Below are 21,372 nucleotides of genomic sequence, written 5' to 3'. Positions count from 1 at the left end.
CCCGACTCCGCAGCAGCAGGAAGGCTCCACACTCCAGACCGCAGTCGGACGGCCAACTCCTCCTCCTAGCCCCCCCGCTCCAGCAGGCCGCAGAGAATGGGGGTGAGAGAAGACTCCAAACCTCCCTCCACCCACTCATTGTAGTGTTGATGCATGTGTGTTCTAAGGTGCATTTAAAACCCAGGAGGGCATGGAGCTACCTGCCAGAGAGCAGCAGGTAAGCGCATAGTCCCTCCTGCTAGCCCTCAATGTCTGCGTGTATTTAACATTGAGAGGTGGGCAACGACGCCAGGGGTGGGGTGTACACCCTGATGGTACTTTGGATTCCGTGTATCGTGCCCACCCCCAAGATCCTATATGTATGTGTAATGAGAGTGTGAGTAATGTGAATGTCTAAGTTGTGGGATAAAATTGAGGCAGAGGCAGCCAGAAGGGGACGGGGGGGGGATAGCCTCCTCTGCACCCTGGTGACATACCCCTACTCCAAGGTCCTGCATGTGTGGGTGGTTGTGGTGGAGCGGGAAGAGGGAGGCAGCTGGAGATGGGGAGGCAAGTGCCCACCCGCCCACAACCCCGGCAACACACCAACCAGGACCCAAGCCCCCGAGGCCCGGCCCGGGCCCCAGCCCAGAGACGGAGCGCCCCCAGAACCTCACGCCCATCCCGGACCCACCCAGGGGCAGCCAGGCTACCAGGTCAGTAACCCACGTCCGTCAGCACAGACCCTCCCCTAGCCCCGCTGCACGCAGCCGCGAGGAAACAGTCACCTGAGAGCCAACAGAGCCCCTAACCGGACATGACCGCTACCCCGGGTTGAGCCCCCCAAGGAAGATGCCTCCGGGGAACCCCCCGACGCCCTAAGCCTGTCCCTACCCCCACACCAATCACAACAGTGAAGGCGGGACCAAACTATGACCCCCCACCCCCACTAGGTGATGGAGCTGATCAAAGGAGCCCAGAGCAATTGATCTGATGTGGTGGCAGAGGCTGTATCAAGACTAATGTAATCTAATAGATAATTTCTATATTGGTTAGAATTAAGATTATTTTTATTTTTCCAGTTCATGAGGACTGTTTTCTTGGCTATGCATAGGGCAGTGAAAACCATATGGGCGATATTCTTTTCTGAAGTGACATTATCTAAGCTGCCCAACAAACACACTAGGGGGGAAGTTGGAATGTTACATTTCAGACACTTCAATAAGTCTTCACATATCTCGCGCCAAAACTTCTGAACTGGTGGACAGAACCAAAGAGCGTGGATATAATTGTCCGGTGAATTGGTTTGGCAGTGTGAGCAGTTGTTGGTAGATGTAAAGCCCATCTTGAACATCCGATGACCTGTATAGTGCACTCTATGTAATATTTTGTATTGAATTAATTGAAGACTGGGATTTCTAATTAGATGAAAGGTTTTTAAGCAAATCTGAGACAGAAGTTTAGGTCTAAGTTAACTGATAAATCCGCTTCCCATTTTGCAATAGGAAGTGATATTGATTCATCTGTTTTAGAAAGCATTCTGTATATTTTGGAAAGTAATTTGGGGGTTTTAAGAGTAAGAAATTGAACCACACTTGGTGGTGTTTGTAGTTCAACTTGACCCGGTTGAAATTTCTTTTTTACTATGGATTTAATTTGTTGATATTCTAAAAATCTTTTCTTGTTGATCCCATATTGTGCAACTAGTCTGTCAAATGAAATAAATTCTGTTCCTTCTAGTATATGTTCTAAATATTTGATTCCTTTACCACTCCAATCTGAAAAGTTTATCATATTATTGTTTTGTAATATGTCAGGGTTGTTCCAGATAGGTGTACGTTTGCATGGGATTAATGAAGACGCCGTCAATTTTAGAAACTCCCACCATGCTGTCAGAGAAGAGCTGATGTTGATGCTTTTAAAGCATCATGGATGTTTGAGCTGATAAATGGTAGATCTGAAAATCTCTAGATTATTGCAAAGTGCTTGTTCTACATCTAGCCAAGGTTCATCTAAGAGGGTATGTTTTAGCCATCCTGAGATAAACTGAAGCCTGTTGGCTAAGAAGTAGTGCTGAAAGTTAGGCAGTTCTAGTCCTCCTTTATCCTTGGTCTTTTGTAGTGTTTTTAAGCTTATACGTGGGGGTTTATTTTTCCAAAGGAATTTGGACATACATGAATCTAGAGATCTGAACCAATCTTGTGGCGGTTTAGTTGGGATCATTGAGAATAAATAATTTATTTTTGGTAAGACCATCATTTTTATAGCGGCAACCCTTCCCATGAGTGATATGGGTAGACATTTCCATCTAGCCAGATCATCTTCTACCTTCTTTAAAAGTGGGATATGGTTTGATTTAGTTAGATCTGCAAGCTTGGGAGAAACATTAATACCTAAATATTTTATATTTCCCGATTGCAGTGGTGTAGAAGAGGAATTATCGAGGGAGCAATTAATCGGTAGAACTGTAGATTTTGACCAGTTAATTGAGTAATCTGATATTCTTGCAAAAGAGTTTATCAATTCAATCACCCCAGAGATATTGGTTTGTGAATTTTGGAGAAAGAGTAACACATCATCCGCATAAAGGCTGATTTTATGTTCCACGTTCTTGCATTTTATGCCCTTAATTACTGAATTCTGTCTAATTGCTGCTGCTAGTGGTTCAATAAAAATTGCAAACAGTGAAGGGGAGAGTGGGCATCCCTGCCTGGTGCCCCTCAAGAGACAGAAGCTGGAGGATGTCTGGTCATTTGTTCTAACACAAGCTGTTGGGGAATTTTATAATATTTTTAACCAGTTTATGAAAGAGGATCCAAAACCAAATTTGTGTAAAGTTGCAAATAGAAATTTCCAGTTAACTCTGTCAAATGCTTTTTCTGCGTCTAAAGAGAATATTGTATTTTCGATGTTTTTACTGTATGAGCAGTCTATCAAATTAAGTAATCTACGTGTATTTGTTGATGAGTGCCTACCTTTTATGAAATCAGTTTGGTCAGGATGAATTAAGAGGGGGGTTATTTTCTCCAGTCTCTTTGAGAGAGCTTTGCAGATTATTTTATGGTCTACATTTATAAGGGATATTGGACGATAGCTTGAGGGATATACAGGGTCTTTGCCTGGTTTTAGCAGGAGATTAATGTTTGCAGAATTCATATTTGATGGAAGTCTGCCCTTTTCTTTAATTTCCAACAACGTTCTGTAGAAAACTGGTGCTAGAATCGACCAGAATTCTTTGTAGAATTCTGCAGCGAAGCCATCTGGACCTGGAGCCTTATTATTGGGCATACTTATCAGGGCTTCCTGGAGTTCACCTGGTGTCAGTGGTGAATCCAGTGCCATTGCTTGAGTGTCTAATAATTTTGGAAGAGTTATGTTGTCCAAAAACTGATCAATTTCTTTTTTAGATGGGTTTATTTGTGGTGAATACAACGTTTTATAGAAATCCCTGAAAATGTTGTTTATTTGTATCGGATCATATATTGTGTTCCCAGATGAATCTTGAACAGCACATATAGTTGTTTTTATTTATTTATTTATTTTTAGCTGGTTTGCTAGAAATTGACCGGATTTATTACCTTGTTCATAATTTTGTAGGCGTAGTCTTTGTACTAAGAATTTTGTTTTTTTATCAATTATCTCATTTAATTCTAGTTTTGTTTTGCGTATTTTGTTCAATGTTTCCTGATCTTGGTGGGACGCGTAGGCTTCTTCTAGTGATTTGATGTTTTTTTTCTAATTCCTGAATATTTTTTTCTTTTTTCTTTTTATGTGATGAGAAAGAACTTATTTTACCTCTCATCACAGCTTTCCCTGCTTCCCATAGAACAGAAGCTGATGTTTCGGGAGTGTCATTATAGTCCAAATATGAAGTCCACTCTTTTTTAAAATATTTAATAAAGTCTTCATCTTTAAGTAGTGATATATTAAATCTCCAGTTTTTTCTTGGCATAGTATTATTCTTGTGCATTAGTGTTAAAGATACAGGACCATGATCGCTGACAGCTATAGGGTGAATCTCAGTGTCTGAAATGTCGTTCAGCAGTGAGCTGCTGACCAAAAAATAATCCAGACGAGAGTAGGAGTGATGGACATGTGAGAAAAAAGTATATTCCTTACTGGTGGGGTGAAGGGAGCGCCATGCATCGCAAAGACCAAAGTCGCTCATATACAGTTTGATTATATTTATGGACTGCCAATTACGCTGAGTTCCCGCTGTATTGAGCCTATCCATGTCTTCATTTAGTCCAAGTCACAAGATGATTTAAAGCTGATGATCACAGAATCGTTTTCATTGTTAGTAAAAACAACTTCACAGCATCTACCAACTCAAGATTGGTATCGAAGAGGTCGGCGTCTACACTCGAGAGACACCCTAATAAGGAGTGTAAACCCAAGGTTTACAACAAAGAGCAAACCACCGGTTATACTCAAGAACAGGAAGTTAATGTTGAACCTTCAAAATATGCCCAAAAACCAATGAGAGAAGTCACAGTGTCTTTATCCACCTTTGTTTTGAAGTTGCACCATTATGCGGGTCAAAAACTTTTATTTTGAAAGGAAATATTCAGTAAAACCCTTCAAAGTAAACACTTTCCATTAGATTTAAGACAGGATTAGCTTGGGATTGCCTGTGTGTCCATAAAATAATGCAAGGTTTCTTTCCAGCTTACTCTTTGTGTCTATAAATACACTTTAAACACACTTTGTTTTTCTTTGTAAACAGTCTGAGATACACACGATAACACACATCTTCAGCGCCCTTTCCTTTCTTGGATGTGTTACTGGCCTAATTCAGTCTCGACTGCCGGCGTGTTTGTCCTCATTTGTTTACTGTTGCCTGTAAGCATACACTCCACTCCATACCCGAGGATTTTCCTCCCATTCACACACATGTGGATACTTCAGACTCTTTTTTTTTTTTTTCTTTTTTTTTTTCATTTAAACACAAGGCTCTCGTGTGTGTGAGAGTGTGTGTGTGTGTGTGCGTCCTAAACATGAGTCACTTCCTTCCCCACATGCTCTTGTGAATCACTCCTTCCTCCAGGGAATACGGGCTGTCTCCACCCCCTCCTCCATGCCCTTCCCCCCCCCATGTGTTCTCATGCGAGGCCCTGGAAAGTGTCTGGAGCTGTGTGAGGAGCCGGGGGTTGGATGAGGGGGATGGAAAGAAGGAAAAAAAGAAAAAAAGGAGGGGGTTGTTAGATTGATTCCCCTCAGGGTCTGGGTTTGGGTTCCTCGGCCCTCCTGGGAGAAAATGGTGGGAAAGCAGTTGATGCGCCTCACTTTTTAATTTATGCATTTAGAAATTCATACATTTGTTTTTGTTTGTGTGTTTCTGAGCTTATGCAGAATGTATTAATTTTGAGGTGATTGCTGGATGAACAATCAGCCTTTTGTTCTTTTTAACATTCATCAAATCGCTAAAAGCCCCATAATCAATGTAGCAATAATTATTATTATTAAAAAAAAGCTTGTAATCAGAAGCTTTCTGCATGTCTTTATTGTTAAAAGTGTGACTGAAAGCTCATTATTCATTCGTGTAACAGAGAGACATAAAAGTTAACTGTGAAATGAAAACTAATTATATTATGATTTATATCTCATGTAATGTTTGGTATCATAGCTGAAAAGGAACAATCCACCTGTTAAGTGATGACATATCAGCTCTGTTTCCGGCTCATTCCCAGTCTCTTTGGCTTCTTTTTAGCACCATTCATGTGCAGCACATCTTTTAAGCTCAGTTTTTAATAATTCACAGTGTAGCTACAAATCATGGGTTTGCAGTGTTTTGGTCAACAAAATGTTGGAAATCAGGAAATCATGGCAAATAGAAACTGTGGGCTCTCAGCCTGCCAGCCGTTGGTCAGTTTCTTGTAGTAGCCCTCTCTCGTTTGGAGTTTTTTGGAGTCTTTTTTCACAGGCCTCAAATCTTAGACTTGGTTCTAGATTAGGCTTTGGCACAGACTTGAAAATGAGGATTAAACGAATTGTGTGAATTGGATCTGGCAGAAAACCTACCAAATGGTATCACTCCATTCCTTAGGTGCCTGCTCTGGTTTGCATCTCTGTGTAGAACGATTCAACATGCAGCAAGATAACGTGCTCAACCACACCTCCCAACTTGACTCAAAAATGACTCAAAGACTAAAGAAGACCGAGAGGTTGTCACACTTCCTCTCAAGTCCCATGACCTTGACCCTACTGGACCCTAATCGAGACTGATATCACAGGAGCTTTAGGATCTTCCGTGGAATCCAAACAACTCGAGTGGTGCTGCCATTGAAGCTAAAGCGAGAGAAACAAAAACTCACAGATTAAGCCTTTGACTGCTGATATTTGTTAAGATGATACCATTTATAATGAAACAGTTTGTTGTCATGTTTTGGACTCCACAGTTTCTATCTTAAATCAGCATTTTATGAATTCAAACATTATCTTCATGTTTCTCTGCATGGAATTAAGAAAGGAGGGTGACAGCTTAAAAAAAGTCTCATGAAACCCTGATTAGAGGTTAATCAGTTATTTATAATTGCAAAACAGTTTCTCTTCAAACTCTGAAATGTCACATTTGAAACTCTAATTACTAACCTTTTGGTGTTAGCAGTGGATCACATGACTGTGTGTCATGGAAGAAGACCCTGCAGTTGTTTGTGTCTTTCAGCTCATTGTTTTGGTTGTAAGGTTTGCAGCGTAGTCTTTACAGCTTTATCAGCTGCTGATTTTCAGCCAATAAACATTTAACTGATGTCTTATCACCTGTTGAAGTTGTGTGCGCTTTTACTCATCTGATCGGAGTCTTTCGTACCTTAAACAGTTAATCACATGTCGTTGGTTCTATACATCCAATCAGAACAGTTCTTCATTAGAAATGGAAAGTAGAATTTTCTTTTTGGCATCAAGAGATTGCATCAGTTTCTTTAAGGCGGAAGTTCAGCTAATTTGAGCTTTTTCTTTTTCTCCCTAACTCGATCCTTTGTTCATAGCTTGTCACTCTTTGGAATGCTGTCAGTAGCTTCACGTGACTGCCAACCATAGACTGTCTGCAAAAGGTGGACATGACCCTTTGGTTTCTGGAATCCATGTTTTGGAGCCTTGGTGTTAGCATTTTGGCAACCTTGTTGTTTGCGTCTTTGTGTTTAGAGCCAGAACTGATTGTAGTTAGATGAGATGGTGACATGCTAAGATATTAGCTAACTTAAGACTTTTAAACTTTAATTATTTGATCTTTTTCACATTGTTTACATATTTATTGTCAGTAAAGGACTGTATGTCCAGTTTAGTGACTCCCAGCACATGATATGATATCATCATCAAGCACTTTTCTACACCTTAATACTTTCTGTCAAACATTCACACTCTGGAAAACTTCAGTATTTTGCTCAAGGATACTTTGGTACGCAAGGGATCGAACCACAAACCTTCTGATTAATAGATGACCTGCTCTACCTCCTTAGCTATAGCCATACAAAGTGTTCCTCCAACTTCATAATGAGTGTTGTTCCTAGATCGTTAATGGAACTGACCAATCACCTTTCTTTTGACATTGCTTCAAAATGGCCACGCCCCCAACAACCCCTGTGGTTTCAAAGATGTGCCATCATCTGGTCAAAGTGATTGAACACTCACCAAAGCCTCTTACGCCAGTCTGTTTGTACCATACACATCATGTGTTGTCCCTATCTCGCCTTTACAGGTCTATAAATAATTTTGGGCAAATGTTGACTTTTTAGTCTTTTAAGGTCTGCAGGAGTTTACACATTTAGAGTTTTCACTGTGTAAAAGAAAAGAAGTAATGGCCGTGGAAACCTTTCCTACCAAGTAAATGGGTTATATTTGGAATCCTCTGCATCTGATTCAGTTTAAAATGGCCAAAGCTCCATCAGTGGAGAAACTCTAGCCTTATAAAAGCTACCTTTACCACCCACAGGGGGGCTGTTTGAAGCTCTAAGACAGATTTTGGAGTAAAAAGGTTGAAATACTATCTTTTAAAAAAGTATTTAGGCATTGCGATGAAGTGGATTAAGGAGATGTAGAATTTAAACTGTCTCTCTCTTTGTGTGCAGATGAAGACGGGTCCATTTGCTGAACACTCCAACCAGCTGTGGAACATCAGTGCCGTTCCCTCCTGGTCCAAAGTCAACCAGGGCCTGATCAGAATGTACAAAGCTGAGGTACGCCTGCTCTCCCCCCCATCCCCCACCCCCCAGTCTCACTGACCATTCATCAGTCTGACAAACAGCTTGCTGTAGAATCCAAATCCAAAACACAGAGAGAACAATTCAAATCAGAAGTTTACAGATCAGATAAACAGGGGCAATTCTAGGATCAAACCTCATATTTTCATGCACGTGGTGCCTTGCAATTAATATTAATGTAATATGCTTCTTGCAAACACATTCAGTCCTTTTCACCTTTGCAAACCTAAATTGAACTAGATAAACATTTAAATGTTTGTCTTAAAATGTAGTGTCTAAGAATGACTGGGAATAAATAATCACAGTTCTTAATATAATTTACTGGTTTTAACGTGAGAATTTTAGTTGTGAACCTGAAGCAAAAGCTCAATAACTTTGACCATAATTTTCCAAACTAAGTAAAAGAACAATTTGTAGGAAAGCGAATAATAGCTTTTTTTCAGTCCCTTGTACTCCAAGCAATTAAAAAAGCTCATAATGCCACATTAAACATCTGGACAAAATACAAACGAATACTAGAGTTGCTATAACCTGTAACCTGTCTCCAGTAGAGAAGTTGGGCAATGCTTTGTTTTGTTTTTTCAGGGGTGATGTTATCAAAGTTAGGGTTGCTCGAGCCCTGCCAAAAGGGTCTAAACTCGTCAATCCATGTAAAGCACTTTACTTCATTTATTCTAGTGTGTTTGTACCACTCATACCTGTCTTTTTTTATACTGCAAAGGGAGCTGTATCTCTCAGGTGGACCAGTTTATGTGAAATGGATGGTGTGACAGGTATACTGCAGGGTATATTCCTCCAGTTTAAAGTCTTCACTGTGGAAGCAGAATTAACTGCTGTGTGGTGTTGAACTGAAAATCTGCAGCCATGCTAACAGATCACATCTACTGTTTCAATTTTTTCCACATTTTGAATCCTAATTGTAACACATTCATACACGCAGTTGCAGTAATTTTGGTTGTAATAAAGCAATAATACACAAATACTAGCTCTCAAACATCTTAGGTTGCCTGTCAATACATTTAACCCCACAGCAGCCATATTATTGGTGAAAATAGTGGGCATAGACCATATAATGCTTTTTAAATAAGTGAACTATAAAAAAAATATATAACTGTATAGTTATTAGGAAAGATGGAAATAAGTTATAAAGATCTAAAGTGTTTTTTGCAGCAGACTGTAAAAATGTTTATTTCTGGTGTGCAGTTGGACATTTTAAATTGGGAGTCTATGGGTATGGACTCGCTGTGGGAGCCTCAAGTGGATTTTAGAGGAACTGCAGCCGCCATGTTTGTTTCTTCCCAAGTGGGATCTTTTTGAATGTGTGGTCTTCCAAACTGAAAGTCACGGCTGATTTCTTGAAAGATTTAAGTGACGTCTGAAGCTCTTTTCTTTTCTCCTGCTGCACTGCTGTAGCTTTTGTGGTTTCGTGAACCCAGTTAGGCAACATGCAGTCAAAAAACTGAAATGCACACAAAAAAAACATTCTTCTGTAAACTGGATTTCTTGTAACTCTTCACCCGGACTCAGGAAACTGCGTTTTCTTGTTTATGTGACATTTAAAAAGTCAAGTTAACGCCGACTGAGACCAGAAAATGCCCAGACTGGCTGTGCTTTTAGGGAGCGGAGGAGCGAGGCAGGAAAGGGTTAAGAGAGAATGGAATTACGTGTGTGTGTGTGTGTGTGTGTGTGTGTGTGTGTGTGTGTGTGTGTGTGTGTGTGTGGGCGGTTGGGGGGGTTGTCTAAGCCCGTTCTCCCCGCCTGCATGCCCACATCCTGTGTTTTCCAGAGCAGCCTGTGAGTCTTCCCAAAGAGCTGAGGGGCCAAGCTGTCTGCCTTCCCCTCCTCCTCCTCCTCCTCTGCCGTTCCCTTCATTAAATCCTCCCCTCCCTCTGTCCCGACCTTCCTCCGAGCCTGGAGCAACCATCAGCAGACTTGCATTCCTCTCTCCCTTTTCCTGGCCCCACACAGGGTTTCGAGCAGAGAGCCGGAGTAGACCTAGAAAGAGCCGAATTCACCATTTTTAGTCTGAGAGGAGTTCATTCTGGGGCCTCGCTGGCTGTTTTGAAGCATCTGAATTTGTGAAATAAAACACAAACACAGGAAAAACAATGCTAGAGGGACTAGAGGAGTGTGTATTGTAATAGTTTAAATAAAGAAACTGCCAGGATCCTAGTTGCCAGTGATTTTTAGCCCTTTTACAAGTGACATATTTATTTTTCCCCATAATCTTCTGAAATCAGGCAAAAAATTAAGTCTGGAAGGTAGAAAACGCTTTAAAAAACACAGGCCATACTTTTTGTTAGATCACAGTGAGTGTGTAATTTGCTAAAAGAGGTACTTTCAAGTCAAACTGAAGGAAGGTCATGCATTTGCTGAGGAGTGTTTCCTGAAGGTGATTAATAAACATGTTAAAGAGCAACTATTCTACCTTTGCTGTCACATTGATATTAAAATAGGCTACTCAGACACTCGTTTTCACCCAGTGGACCTCTATGCTGTCACAGAGAGAGGAGGTTGCCCATATACCCTTATATGGGCAACTTGAGCACAAAAGACCCAGGCCCTTCTGATTACTAGGACCAGCCAATAAAAAGCTAAAATGGCTAAATGCTACCACTCACTGTTCAAAAATGAGTCCACAATAAAAAAAAATAGCTGTATTGGTGTATGTGATGCTAACAATGGAAATTCCAGCAATGCTCACACAGCGCCCACGTGCTAGTCAAAGCCGCTGTGACCTGAAACATACGTAACTTTAAGCCTTAATGAAATGTAAACAGGTAAGTTATTTTAAAAAATCCACCCCCTGTACATTTATGACAGGTTAAACTATCCATAGAGGCCAAAACTCTTTTATTTCTGCTGTAAAGTTGTCCCTTTTAACATGGGAGTCTATGAGGACTGAGTGACCAGTAAAGCCAGCCTCTGGTGGATGTTAGAGGAACTGCAGCCTTTGGCACTTGATGTTTCAGGTCTGGAGTTTACTGCCTGGGTTATTATAAAGCGATCAGGGTGCTGTTAAATTGCTCTCTGATTAAATTAGACGGTGGGTGGGTGAGTAAGCGACTCTGGCGAGTGTTCTTGAGCAGCGGTGCGGCTCGCTGATGTGTTTTTAATCGTTCCTGGAGGACAGTGGAGCTCTGTGAAGATTGGGAAAAGAAACGTAAACAGCCCTTGATTGCAGGAAAAATAGAAGTTATCACCACATAAAATGGTCAGCAGTTAATTAGAGAACAAAATGAACCACTGTAGGTTAACTGCTGTGATGGTTTATCAAAGTAACTTCTCAGTAGCGTTAATTGCATGTGTGTTATTGTCCTGCTAACGGTCTGTGACAGATAACCTACACAGGCTTTTAATGCTGTGTGTGAAGAGTTGGGCTGTGATCAATGACCGTTTGATGCTTTTACAAGTTAAACATTGATTGAATATCTGTTTAGACAAAAGGTCTGTGAGGCGTGTTTTTCCACCCCAGTTCTGCCCACATGATCGTGACCGATAGTGTCACGGCACAGACAGCCCGAACGCTCCTCCCATCCCCCCACCGCCGCTCCCCCCCCAAAAAACAGGTCCGTGTGTGCACACAAAGAGCCTCCTCTGGGCTCCTCCACAACTGTTCTGAACGGAGTCGGCATGAAAGACCGGTGGAAAGAGTTCAGGTTGGGGCGAGCCATTTGCTGTGGCTGGTCTGTGTGTGTGTGTGTGTGTGTGTGTGTATATATATATATATATGTATATATGTATAAATAAAAATTTTAGGGGTGCAACGATACACAAAATTCACGGTTCGGTTCAGTTCAATACTTTGGTGTCATGGTTCGATATTCTTTCAATACAAAAAAAATGTTCATGCCTTTTTAATTTGTCATTTATTAAAATTATAAATATACATTTTAACTCAAAAGCACAGTTTTTAAATTTACTGTTGCTGAAACAACAAAGGGATAAAATAATAAATCTGTCTGATCGAGAAATCACTCATCTTTGGAAAAGAGAGTTTATTACAGAGAAATGTCTCTTTCCAAAATAAAAGCTATACTATACGCTTCTTCTGGGCTATATTCTCAGCAGCATATTAAACATATCAGGTCCCCATAAAGAGAATCATGTGCTAACGGCTGTCTAAATGACTTGGGTAGTTTGTAGCATGCGTGCTTGTTGTTTTTGTCTGCTTTCACTTGTCTTTGCACTAGGATGATGTCGGCGTAAAGGTACAATCTGAAACGACGTTAATGCCACAACACGGCAAATCATCGATTAAAATCGATTCTGGCTTGGATAACGTGATATCGATTCATTAAAATCCTGAATCGATTTTTTTATATAAATGTATTTTGCCCAAAATTCCAGAATCTCAGGTGAAACGTCTCAAAATTTTGAGAACCACCAAACATTTTAAACAGTAAATGAGAGCAGGTACACGGCTTCTGCACAAAGACGTAAACACAAAGCACGGACCGCGGATCAGAATCGGTGAGATGTGGCTTTCTCACCCGACGGCACGGACATGGTCAGGGCTGAAAGCCGACAGCTCGCTGATTCTGATGTTTCGGCGGGTCCACGCTTTGTGTTTACGCCCTTTTTGCGCTGATTATAAAGCTGTTAGTTTTATCTCTCTCCAAACAATATTGACCGAACCAGCAGCAAAAGAAGATCCAAACTAAGCTTCACATAAACATCGTCATGGACTCCCTCTGACTTTTGCTGTTTTGCTTCCACCACAATAAAATCACACTTCATGCACAGCTCTCTCTCTCTCTCTCTCTCTTTCTCAGTGTGCTTCAAGAACAGTTTCCTGTCTATCCCCGAAATCTGTTTTCTGCATTATTCGCTTGCTTGTTACGCACAAGCCTATGGTGTTTACAGCGCTGTCGGCCGATGTTTTTTTTTCCTTTTACTCACTTCCAAAAAGAAAACCTAATTTCTGCCATTCAATAGGCTTCTGAACAAATTTAAACTTTTTAAAATTATACAAAATGCAAAACGCTCAGCTGTGTCTCTAATAAAACCTCTGTAACTTCAGAGTTAACGTTCATATGTTGATTAATGGTTTTCTTTCATTTTTGATGTACTGCAGAATATTTTTATAAATTCCCAGGTCAGGAAAATCACCTTCATGTTTTTCTGTGTTTTATCTTCAGCTACTTTGACACAAAGGCATCTGCTGTGATGCTCACACCTTTGATAAAGTCTTGCGTGTGTCAGCTTCCTTTTTATAGATACAAAAATATGTAATTGTACTGATCTGAATTATAATATTTCTGACTGTCTGAGGCAAAATTTCCCAGATTCAAATCGAATTGAATCGAATCGTGGATCGAATCGATTCAGGACCTTGTGAATCGGAATCAAATTGATTCTAGAAATCAGTGACGATACCCAGCCCTACTAAACACTGTTTCAAATTAGCTAAAAAATGGCAGTCAGCCACTTAATTACGTAGTTCTCTATTTCTGATATCTGCTGACATTAATTTTACAAGTTTTTGGTCCTCGCGTGGTTCATATTTCCTTTACATTTCCTTTACATGCGTACTCTTTCCTCACTTTCTCATCGTCTTGAGTTCGCCTGTACTTTATTGTCCCCTTTAAATCATGTTTTTCATTCACACTTGTTCTCCAGTTTCTCTGCACTTGTGTATTAGTTTCAAATGTGTGTTCGCTGTCACACAGAAAGTACACATTCTGACAGTATTTCAGAGTAACCCTGAGATCACAGTTAGCCATTTTACTTTTTTTTACATCTGTTTGCTGACTCGTGTTTCTCTTCCCCTTAACCTGTCATATACATCTTTGTCTTAGTTTCTCAAATATATTTTGTATATTTTCTTCCCACAGTAGTTCCACTTGTGATATTATCTTGAGTTCACCTGGACCTTATTATCCCCTTTTAGATTATTTGTTTTCATTTACGTCTGCCATACGATTCATCTACACTTTTGTTCTTTTGTTGTTTCAGCTGTCACAAAAAATGTTCAAATGGACAAATTTAGATACTTTTGATATTATATTTCAGATCACAGTTAGCTTGCTACTTCTCTGAAGCAAACTGAGATATTAAGTCTTTTTTCCTGCCTGTTTCCCCTTTGTTTTCAGTGTTTGGAAAAGTTCCCCGTGATCCAGCACTTCAAGTTCGGTAGCTTGCTGTCCATCCAGCCGGCAAAGCCTTGACTCTCATGCGAGGAAACGCGATGGAAAAGACCAAAATCCCAACTCGTTGGAACCTGCAGTTTCCCTTCCTCTGGCGTCCTCACGTGCAAATCCGACAGTAGCAAAAGACAACCACATGTAGTGTGACACCTCATCCCCTCATGGGCACGCGTGTGGTCATGAAAGCTTGCAGATATCCATAACTTTAATGCAAAGGTGGAAGAAGAGCTTTGTGAATCTGGAGCATCACATTTTTGTCATGTTATTTAAGTGATGGATAGAGTTTGAGGGACTTTTGTTTTGTTATCAGGTTTGCTCATTGGTGCTTTATATTTAAATTTGACACTGGAGTGGATAAAAATATGACTTCTTCATAATCTTCTGCCATAGTTCCATCTTCGGTTTTACTGCTTTTTCAACCAAATGTTTGCATTTGTTTTCTTTTTTGCAGATGTACCAATAATTAAATTTCCCATTTTGCCCAAACTTCTCATTCATAATTTGACATGAAAAATGTACTCTATATTTTATACTTTAAGAAATGTATTGTGGGAAAAGTAACGGATTAGATTTGACTGTCTTTGCATGAAAGCTTTCTTTTTCATTGGTTTTCTGTCCCTCGCTGTCACCGTCAGTAGTGTAAACCGGTGTCTTCTTCCAATCCCGGCCCAGTCTGAATCCATTTATTTCATCTGACATCAGCTCCAATAGTAAATACTGTAAATTGACAAACCATGAATAAATTGCTGTGGTTGTTCTGTGCAGCTTTTTCCTGAAAACGCTCACCACAAACAAAAGATTTATGATTTCTCTCTCCTGCTTTACATTTTACGTGTTCTAAAGCCGTTTTAATTTAATAAAAGAGAAGCTATTTTTGTGACCCCCAAAACTTGATTTCATACATTTCACCTCTCTGTGCACTTGATTTGTCTTCATATTTTCAGTGTAACATTAAAGCCACTATATAAAGTCCTGTGCACAAGTCTTGAGCCACCCTTCATTTCTTAATTTCTGGGGGGAAAGTATGAAATGCATTTATTGAAACGTGCCATTTACCATTTTATTGAAACGTGCAAACACCCTTAACTCTCTTAATCAAGCTGCCCATAATTGCACTAGGTAATCTTCAGAAATAGTTCTTTTTCAAGGACGTTCCAAGGTCTTTGTGGGATGCTGGCTGACACTTTCTGTGACTATGATCCCGCCCTACCTCTGCGAAGGTCTGTGCTCTGAGGAGATCAGTCAATGACTGATCATTTCCCACTGTGTTTTTCTGTCAGCGTATGCTTTTGCTGCATTGGCAGTGTGTTTGGGATCACTGTCATGCTGACAAACGAAGGTGCGGCCAATCAGATGCTTTCCAGGTGGTATTACATTTTGTATCAAAATCTGACTGTACTTGTCTGCTATCAATTTTGACAAGCTCTCCAACAACATTGGCTGAAATGCAGTCCAAACCATGACAGAGCCTCCACTGTGTTTTACAGATGGCTGTAGTTAGTCACTGTTGTACTTCAGTGCATACTGACGGTGATTTGAACCAAAACTGAAATTTGGATTCATCACTCCATCAGACCGGTTTTCACTGATTTTCAGTCCAGTTATTATGTGATGTGGCTCATATCTCAGCCCTGTCTCCCTTTCTCAGTAATGGCTTCTTGGTGGCCATTCTTCCACTGGGACCATTTCTGACGAGGGTTCAGTGAATGGTAGATGGATCAACTGAAGCTCCAGAATGCGTTCCATGTCAAAGTAGACCAAGTTTTCTACTACTAGCTCTTTGAGAATCGCCTTGTTGATGAAAAAATACGCCCACCTTTTATAGAGTACGGTGAGTTCAAGGGACGTGTTATTAGACGATGAGGTCGACAGACACATGTATGCATGTGCTTTTGGAACCTAAATGTTGAGAGGTACGTCTCAGGAGCAAGAAATGTTTTTCATTTTTTCATTACTACATCTTTTTTTTAGTTTTTTAGTTTTATGTCTGCTTTCACTCGTTTTAATCTCTTTTCTTTCCCCTCATTTAGTTGTTGAAGTTGACGTTTTCAATAATAAATTTTATTAAAAAGTGGCTTTCAAAACACCCAAGGACACTGTACAGAGCAAATACTCCAGGCATAAAAACAGGAAATAAACACAATAATAGAAGAAAGTTTAAGAGCATGGAGAAGTTATATAGAGTAGGCTATGTTGAGCAGGTGGGTTTTGAGGGACTAAAAAAAACTTTTTCCAGCTAGTTTTATAACTTCTTGTTTCAGGTCTTCTTTCAGGTGCTTCACTGTGGTCACTTTGCATCTTTTTGTCATTTATTGCTCTTTTTTTAGATTTTGTTTTCTGGCTTTTTGCTGTTGATTTTATCTTTGTAATCATTTTTGTGTGTTTGGAATGATTTTACCCTTCATCTCAGTAATTTTAAATGTTTTTGTGATTATTTTATGTTAATTTTTTATTGTTTTGTGTCTCCCTTCATTAGTTTATGTCAGTTTGCTGTCATTTGCTCATCATACAGCTTTGTGGATCTTTTAATCTCTTTTTAGTAATTTCTGCATCTGCTTGGGTCTTTTTTTGTCGTCTTTGCAGTTGGTTTGCTCCATTTGATGTGTCTACAACTGTTTCAGATTGGGATGTTTTCATTTGAATCTCTGTTCATGTCTGTTTTGGTAGTTTTATATCTCTTTTAATTCTTTTATCCCTGCCGCATCATTTTGCATCTCCTTGTAGTCGTTTTACTTCCCTTAAAACATCTCGTCATCTATTGCTCCACTTCACTCCTTTCTTTGCTTGTTTTTATTTGTGTCTCTTCAGGAGAGTGCACATCTTCACAGACACTACACCTCTCATTATGACCATCATATGTCAATTTTGGGGTGTTTTTACATCTTTTTTGTCATCATTTTATGTCTAAATTGTTTATCTTACATTTTTGTGGTGATTTCAGCATCTTCAGTGTCATTTAATATCTCTTTAGAGTCATTTTGTCTTCTCTGTGCAGTGATTTATTATTGTCTCTTTCATTTCCAGCTATTTTATGTCTCTGAGATTCTTCTTAAACCTCATCTCAGTGATTTGACTTCTCTCTGTGGATTCTTTATGTCTGCTTCTGGTTCATTTATGTTTTTCTCCAGCTGTTTGTCATCTGTGTTTTTGTGGTTCGATGTCTTTTTTTGTAATTTTAAATCTCACTGAGATCATTTTTTTCTCTTATGTCATTTCATATCTTATTTTAGTTGTTTTATGCCTGTGCTTGTTTTCCTTCCCAGTGGTTTTTATGTGTCTTTGCAGTATTTTTAGCTTTATGTCATGTCAGTCATTCTTTGCATCTCTGTGTTTGTCATTTTGTAGTTTTATTTTTGTAGTTTTCTGTTTCTTTCTGGTTGTTTTATCCTTCTCGCTTCAATTTTTAAAAAAACTGTAGTTAATTTCTGATAGTTGTTTTTTGTTTATTGTCTCTTTTCAGACTTTCTTTGTCTTTTGCAGTTGTTTTCCCTCATTTTGCAGCTGTCTTTGTGGATTATTTCGCATCACTCCTCAGTCATCCAAGGCTATTTTTTTGGCTATTTTCTTTTTCTTCGTGGTTGTCTTCTGGCTCTTTTTCTTTTGTATCTCTGAATTGTTTTACTCCTCATCTGCGTTGTCATTTAACATCTCTCTGTAGTCATTTTCGTGAATTTTAGTCTTGGTTTAGTTTTTTTTACATGTCCTTTCACTTCTTTGATGTCTCTGCTTTTGAACATTTTACATCTTTGTGGACTTTTTTTTGTAGTTATTTTACACCTCTTTTTATTCTTTGTTTTGGCTGTTATCAGTCACCGTGGTACTTTTACATTTGATTATTTTCTGTTCCGAGACATTTGAATCAAACGAGTGTTTCTCCCCTCTGCGGAGAGAGGCCGAGTCTCGCTGACTCAGATATTGACTTCTCGTACAGTGCGAGTCATAAAGCAGGAGGAGTGAGAGGTCACAAATTCTCTTAAATCGCTCGTTCACGTGACCGAAGGCGCGGTCTGCTGGTGCGAGCGGTTCCTGTGTGAGTTTTACACGTCCTGCTTGTGACCCACAGATGAACTGAGCAGTGAGGCAGATGGATTCTGAAACGAGGGGGGAAAGTGTTGAATATTGCATGAGTCGGTCTACTTTACACTGCTCCTTCATGCAGGCGAAGATTTTTAGTTTTCAGATGTGGCTATCAGGAGTAAAAGAGAGCTCTGACAACTGTGAAGGTCCTTTATTTGAGAAAAGTGGGAAAAAAAGCAAAGTCCTGGAAATCCCCTGACTTCCAGGACTGCAGAGCTGAGAGTAAAACACGACAAGTCTAAAGGCGAAGCAGCGGCTTCAGACTAAATGCTGTTCAACCAGAAAAGCAGCTCTCCTTTCACATTTGTTCAACTGCCGTAAGCTAAAAGCTCCACACATGAGTCAGTGTAGTATGACGAGCCCTGCTCCCTGACTCACAGTCATAAACTCCCTCTAACACACGAGTCCCAGGTCTTTGTGTTGACTTAGTTTGAGAACTTTAGGTGCTAGAGAAAGGTTCAGGACTTTTTGAGATTATAGTTCTGAACATTTCTCAGATTTCTCCCCAGCGTTACGACCTCTGCATACAGCAGGGGTATATTTCCAATTGAAGTAAGACTTTGGGCATTCCTCTGTCTTTAGACTCTCAAGTATCTGCAGTCTGAGGTGTGAGGGTTATTTTTATATGTGTTGATCACTACATAGAAGTATCTTGCTACGTAGTACAGGCCTCTGATCAGAGTGTAAACACAGTCAACAAAGGGGCTGAATGTTCCCGGAACTTTTGGAGAACATCTGCAACTGATGCAACATCGTCGAGCTGGCCTGGGATGACGTGAAGAGGTGGAAGAAATGTGCCAAGTTTTCCTACATTCTCAGAAAAAAACAGTCCGTTGTACAACAACAACAACAACAACAACAACAACAACCTGGTTTGGTTTTTATTTGCTCTTCTTTATTAGACTCGTATTTGAAAATCTGCCCTTTCATCTGTCTCTTCAGGTTCTCAGTAAATTTTGTCCCTCCCTGGTGGGGCTAAGAACTAAAGCCCCAAAAATAAATGTGTGGTAAAGAGTGATGTTTGTGTGGGACACTGAAGATTTGAGAAGAAATCAGTGTTCACTTGACACTTTATTAGGTTCGTCAGGCTTCAGAAGATGGTACGCTGTGGTCATGGACATGGTCAGCAACAATACTCAGGCAGACTGCAGGGTTTCAATGATGCTCAGTCATTAGTGAGGAGTCCAAAGTATGCCACACCATTACTCATCAGACCAGACAACATTTTTTCAGTCTTTTGTTGTCCAGTGTTTTGTGAGCCTCTGTGAATCATAGACTCAGTTTTCTGTTTTTAAAGGACCAGTGTGGTCCTCTGCTGCCAGAACAAGGTTTGACATATTGCACATTGAGAGATGGTCTTCTGCATGCCTTAGTTGTCATGACTGGTTATTCAATTCAATTCAATTTTATTTATATAGCACCAAATCACAACAAAAGTCGCCTCAAGGCGCTTCATAGATACAGAGAAACACCCAACAATCATATGACCCCCTATGAGCAAGCACTTTGGCGACAGTGGGAAGGAAAAACTCCCTTTTAACAGGAAGAAACCTCCAGTAGAACCAGGCCCAGGGAGGGGCGGCATCTGCTGCGACCGGTTGGGGTGAGAGAAGGAAGACAGGATAAAAGACATGCTGTGGAAGAGAGACAGAGGGTAATAACAGATATGATTCAATGCAGAGAGGTCTATTAACACGGAGTGAGTCAATCTATCTAAGTTATCTAAGTTATTGCTGCCTTCTTATCAACTTAAAGCAGTCTAGCCTTTCTCCTCTGACCTCACACACCAGCAAGGCATTTTCACTCAGACCTGCTGCTAACTGGATATTTTCTCCTTTCTGAAGTGTTCTCTATAAACCCGAGAGATGTTTATGTGGGCAAATCTCAGCAGGTCAGCACTTTGTGAAATACTCAGACCAGCCTGTCTGGCATCAACAACCGTGCCATGTTCAACGTCACTTCAATCACCTTTCGGATGCTCAGTTTGAACTTCAACAGGTCATCGTCACCATGTCTATAAACCTAGGTTACTGTCATGTGATTGGATGATTAGATATTTGCACTAACAATCAGTCGAATAGGTGTACCTAACATAGTGGCCATTGATCAAACTATGAAAACTAAATGACGATAAAAACTTTTGAAAATGCTCCACAGTCTCTATAAAGCTGGTCACATGACCTGAAATGTAATTTGTGATTTGTAGGATTTTATGCGTTACATCCTGTACTTTACAGTAAAACTACATGATGGTTCCTGCATTATATTAAATTAAACTTCTCATATAGCTTTTGAGTTGTAACTTCAAGACTTTAGAAATATGTGCAAGCAGAAAATTAAAAAGGTATTATATTGCATTCATACATTGTCTTCCACTTATCCGAAGTTGGGTTGTGGTAGCAGCCAGCTACGCAAGATGTTCCAGATGTCCTTCTCCCCAGCCACACTTTCCAATTTCTGCTGGAGGATCCCAACGGATTTCCAGACAGAGATGAGATATATAATCTCTCCACTGGGTTCAGGGTCTATCTCAGTTAGGTGTGCCCAGAAAACCTCTGGAGGCATCCTAACCACCTCAACTGGCTCCTTTCGACATGTAAAATCGACAGATAAAGAGTGATTCAGGAAACCCCAGTGAAGATTCAGAGCTCAAGAATCTCACCCATAAGTGACAAACTGGGGCCCTCTCCTGACTGAGGCCTTTGACATTTTATTAAAAAGTCCAACTTTACAGGAGAAATAACCATTTTTACAGCCTGCTACAGAAACAACTTTGGACTCTGCTGATGATGCAGTCGCTTTGACCATCCTTTATATACAGTCTATGTGAAAAAGGTCATACGTGCCAGTATAACCCAGAGTTTTAAGCATGTTAATAAACTCTGTGCCTGGCCCTCTCCCAGTGGGGCAGACATAGAAAGTATGGCCCTTACTGAAAATGATTTATAGCAATAATACTGAGCTGCCTG

At 40.1% G+C, this 21,372-nt stretch overlaps 1 protein-coding gene across 2 annotated transcripts in view; it reads left to right on the top strand.

The window, feature by feature from the left end:
- The window catches only part of ptpa (protein phosphatase 2 phosphatase activator), a 30,598-nt gene extending 15,399 nt beyond the window's left edge, over window positions 1-15,199 (top strand). For both annotated transcript variants that reach the window (XM_086300021.1, XM_086300020.1), the window contains exons 9-10: window positions 8,046-8,153; window positions 14,273-15,199. In XM_086300021.1, the coding sequence (XP_086156147.1) occupies window positions 8,046-8,153; window positions 14,273-14,347 (183 nt within the window). In that variant the 3' untranslated portion in view covers window positions 14,348-15,199. The remainder of the gene's footprint in view (window positions 1-8,045; window positions 8,154-14,272) is intronic.
- Window positions 15,200-21,372: the final 6,173 nt, after the last annotated feature.

Source organism: Aulonocara sp. 'chitande type north' Nkhata Bay, linkage group LG7 (genome assembly GCF_057382095.1).
Source record: "Aulonocara sp. 'chitande type north' Nkhata Bay isolate Kocher_YH1m ecotype deep benthic linkage group LG7, A_spYH_male_GT1.1, whole genome shotgun sequence".
In the NCBI taxonomy this organism is placed as follows: Eukaryota; Metazoa; Chordata; class Actinopteri; order Cichliformes; family Cichlidae; genus Aulonocara; species Aulonocara sp. 'chitande type north' Nkhata Bay.
Note: the sequence above shows the minus strand (reverse complement) of the source record. Positions and strands in the feature narration are given on the sequence as shown.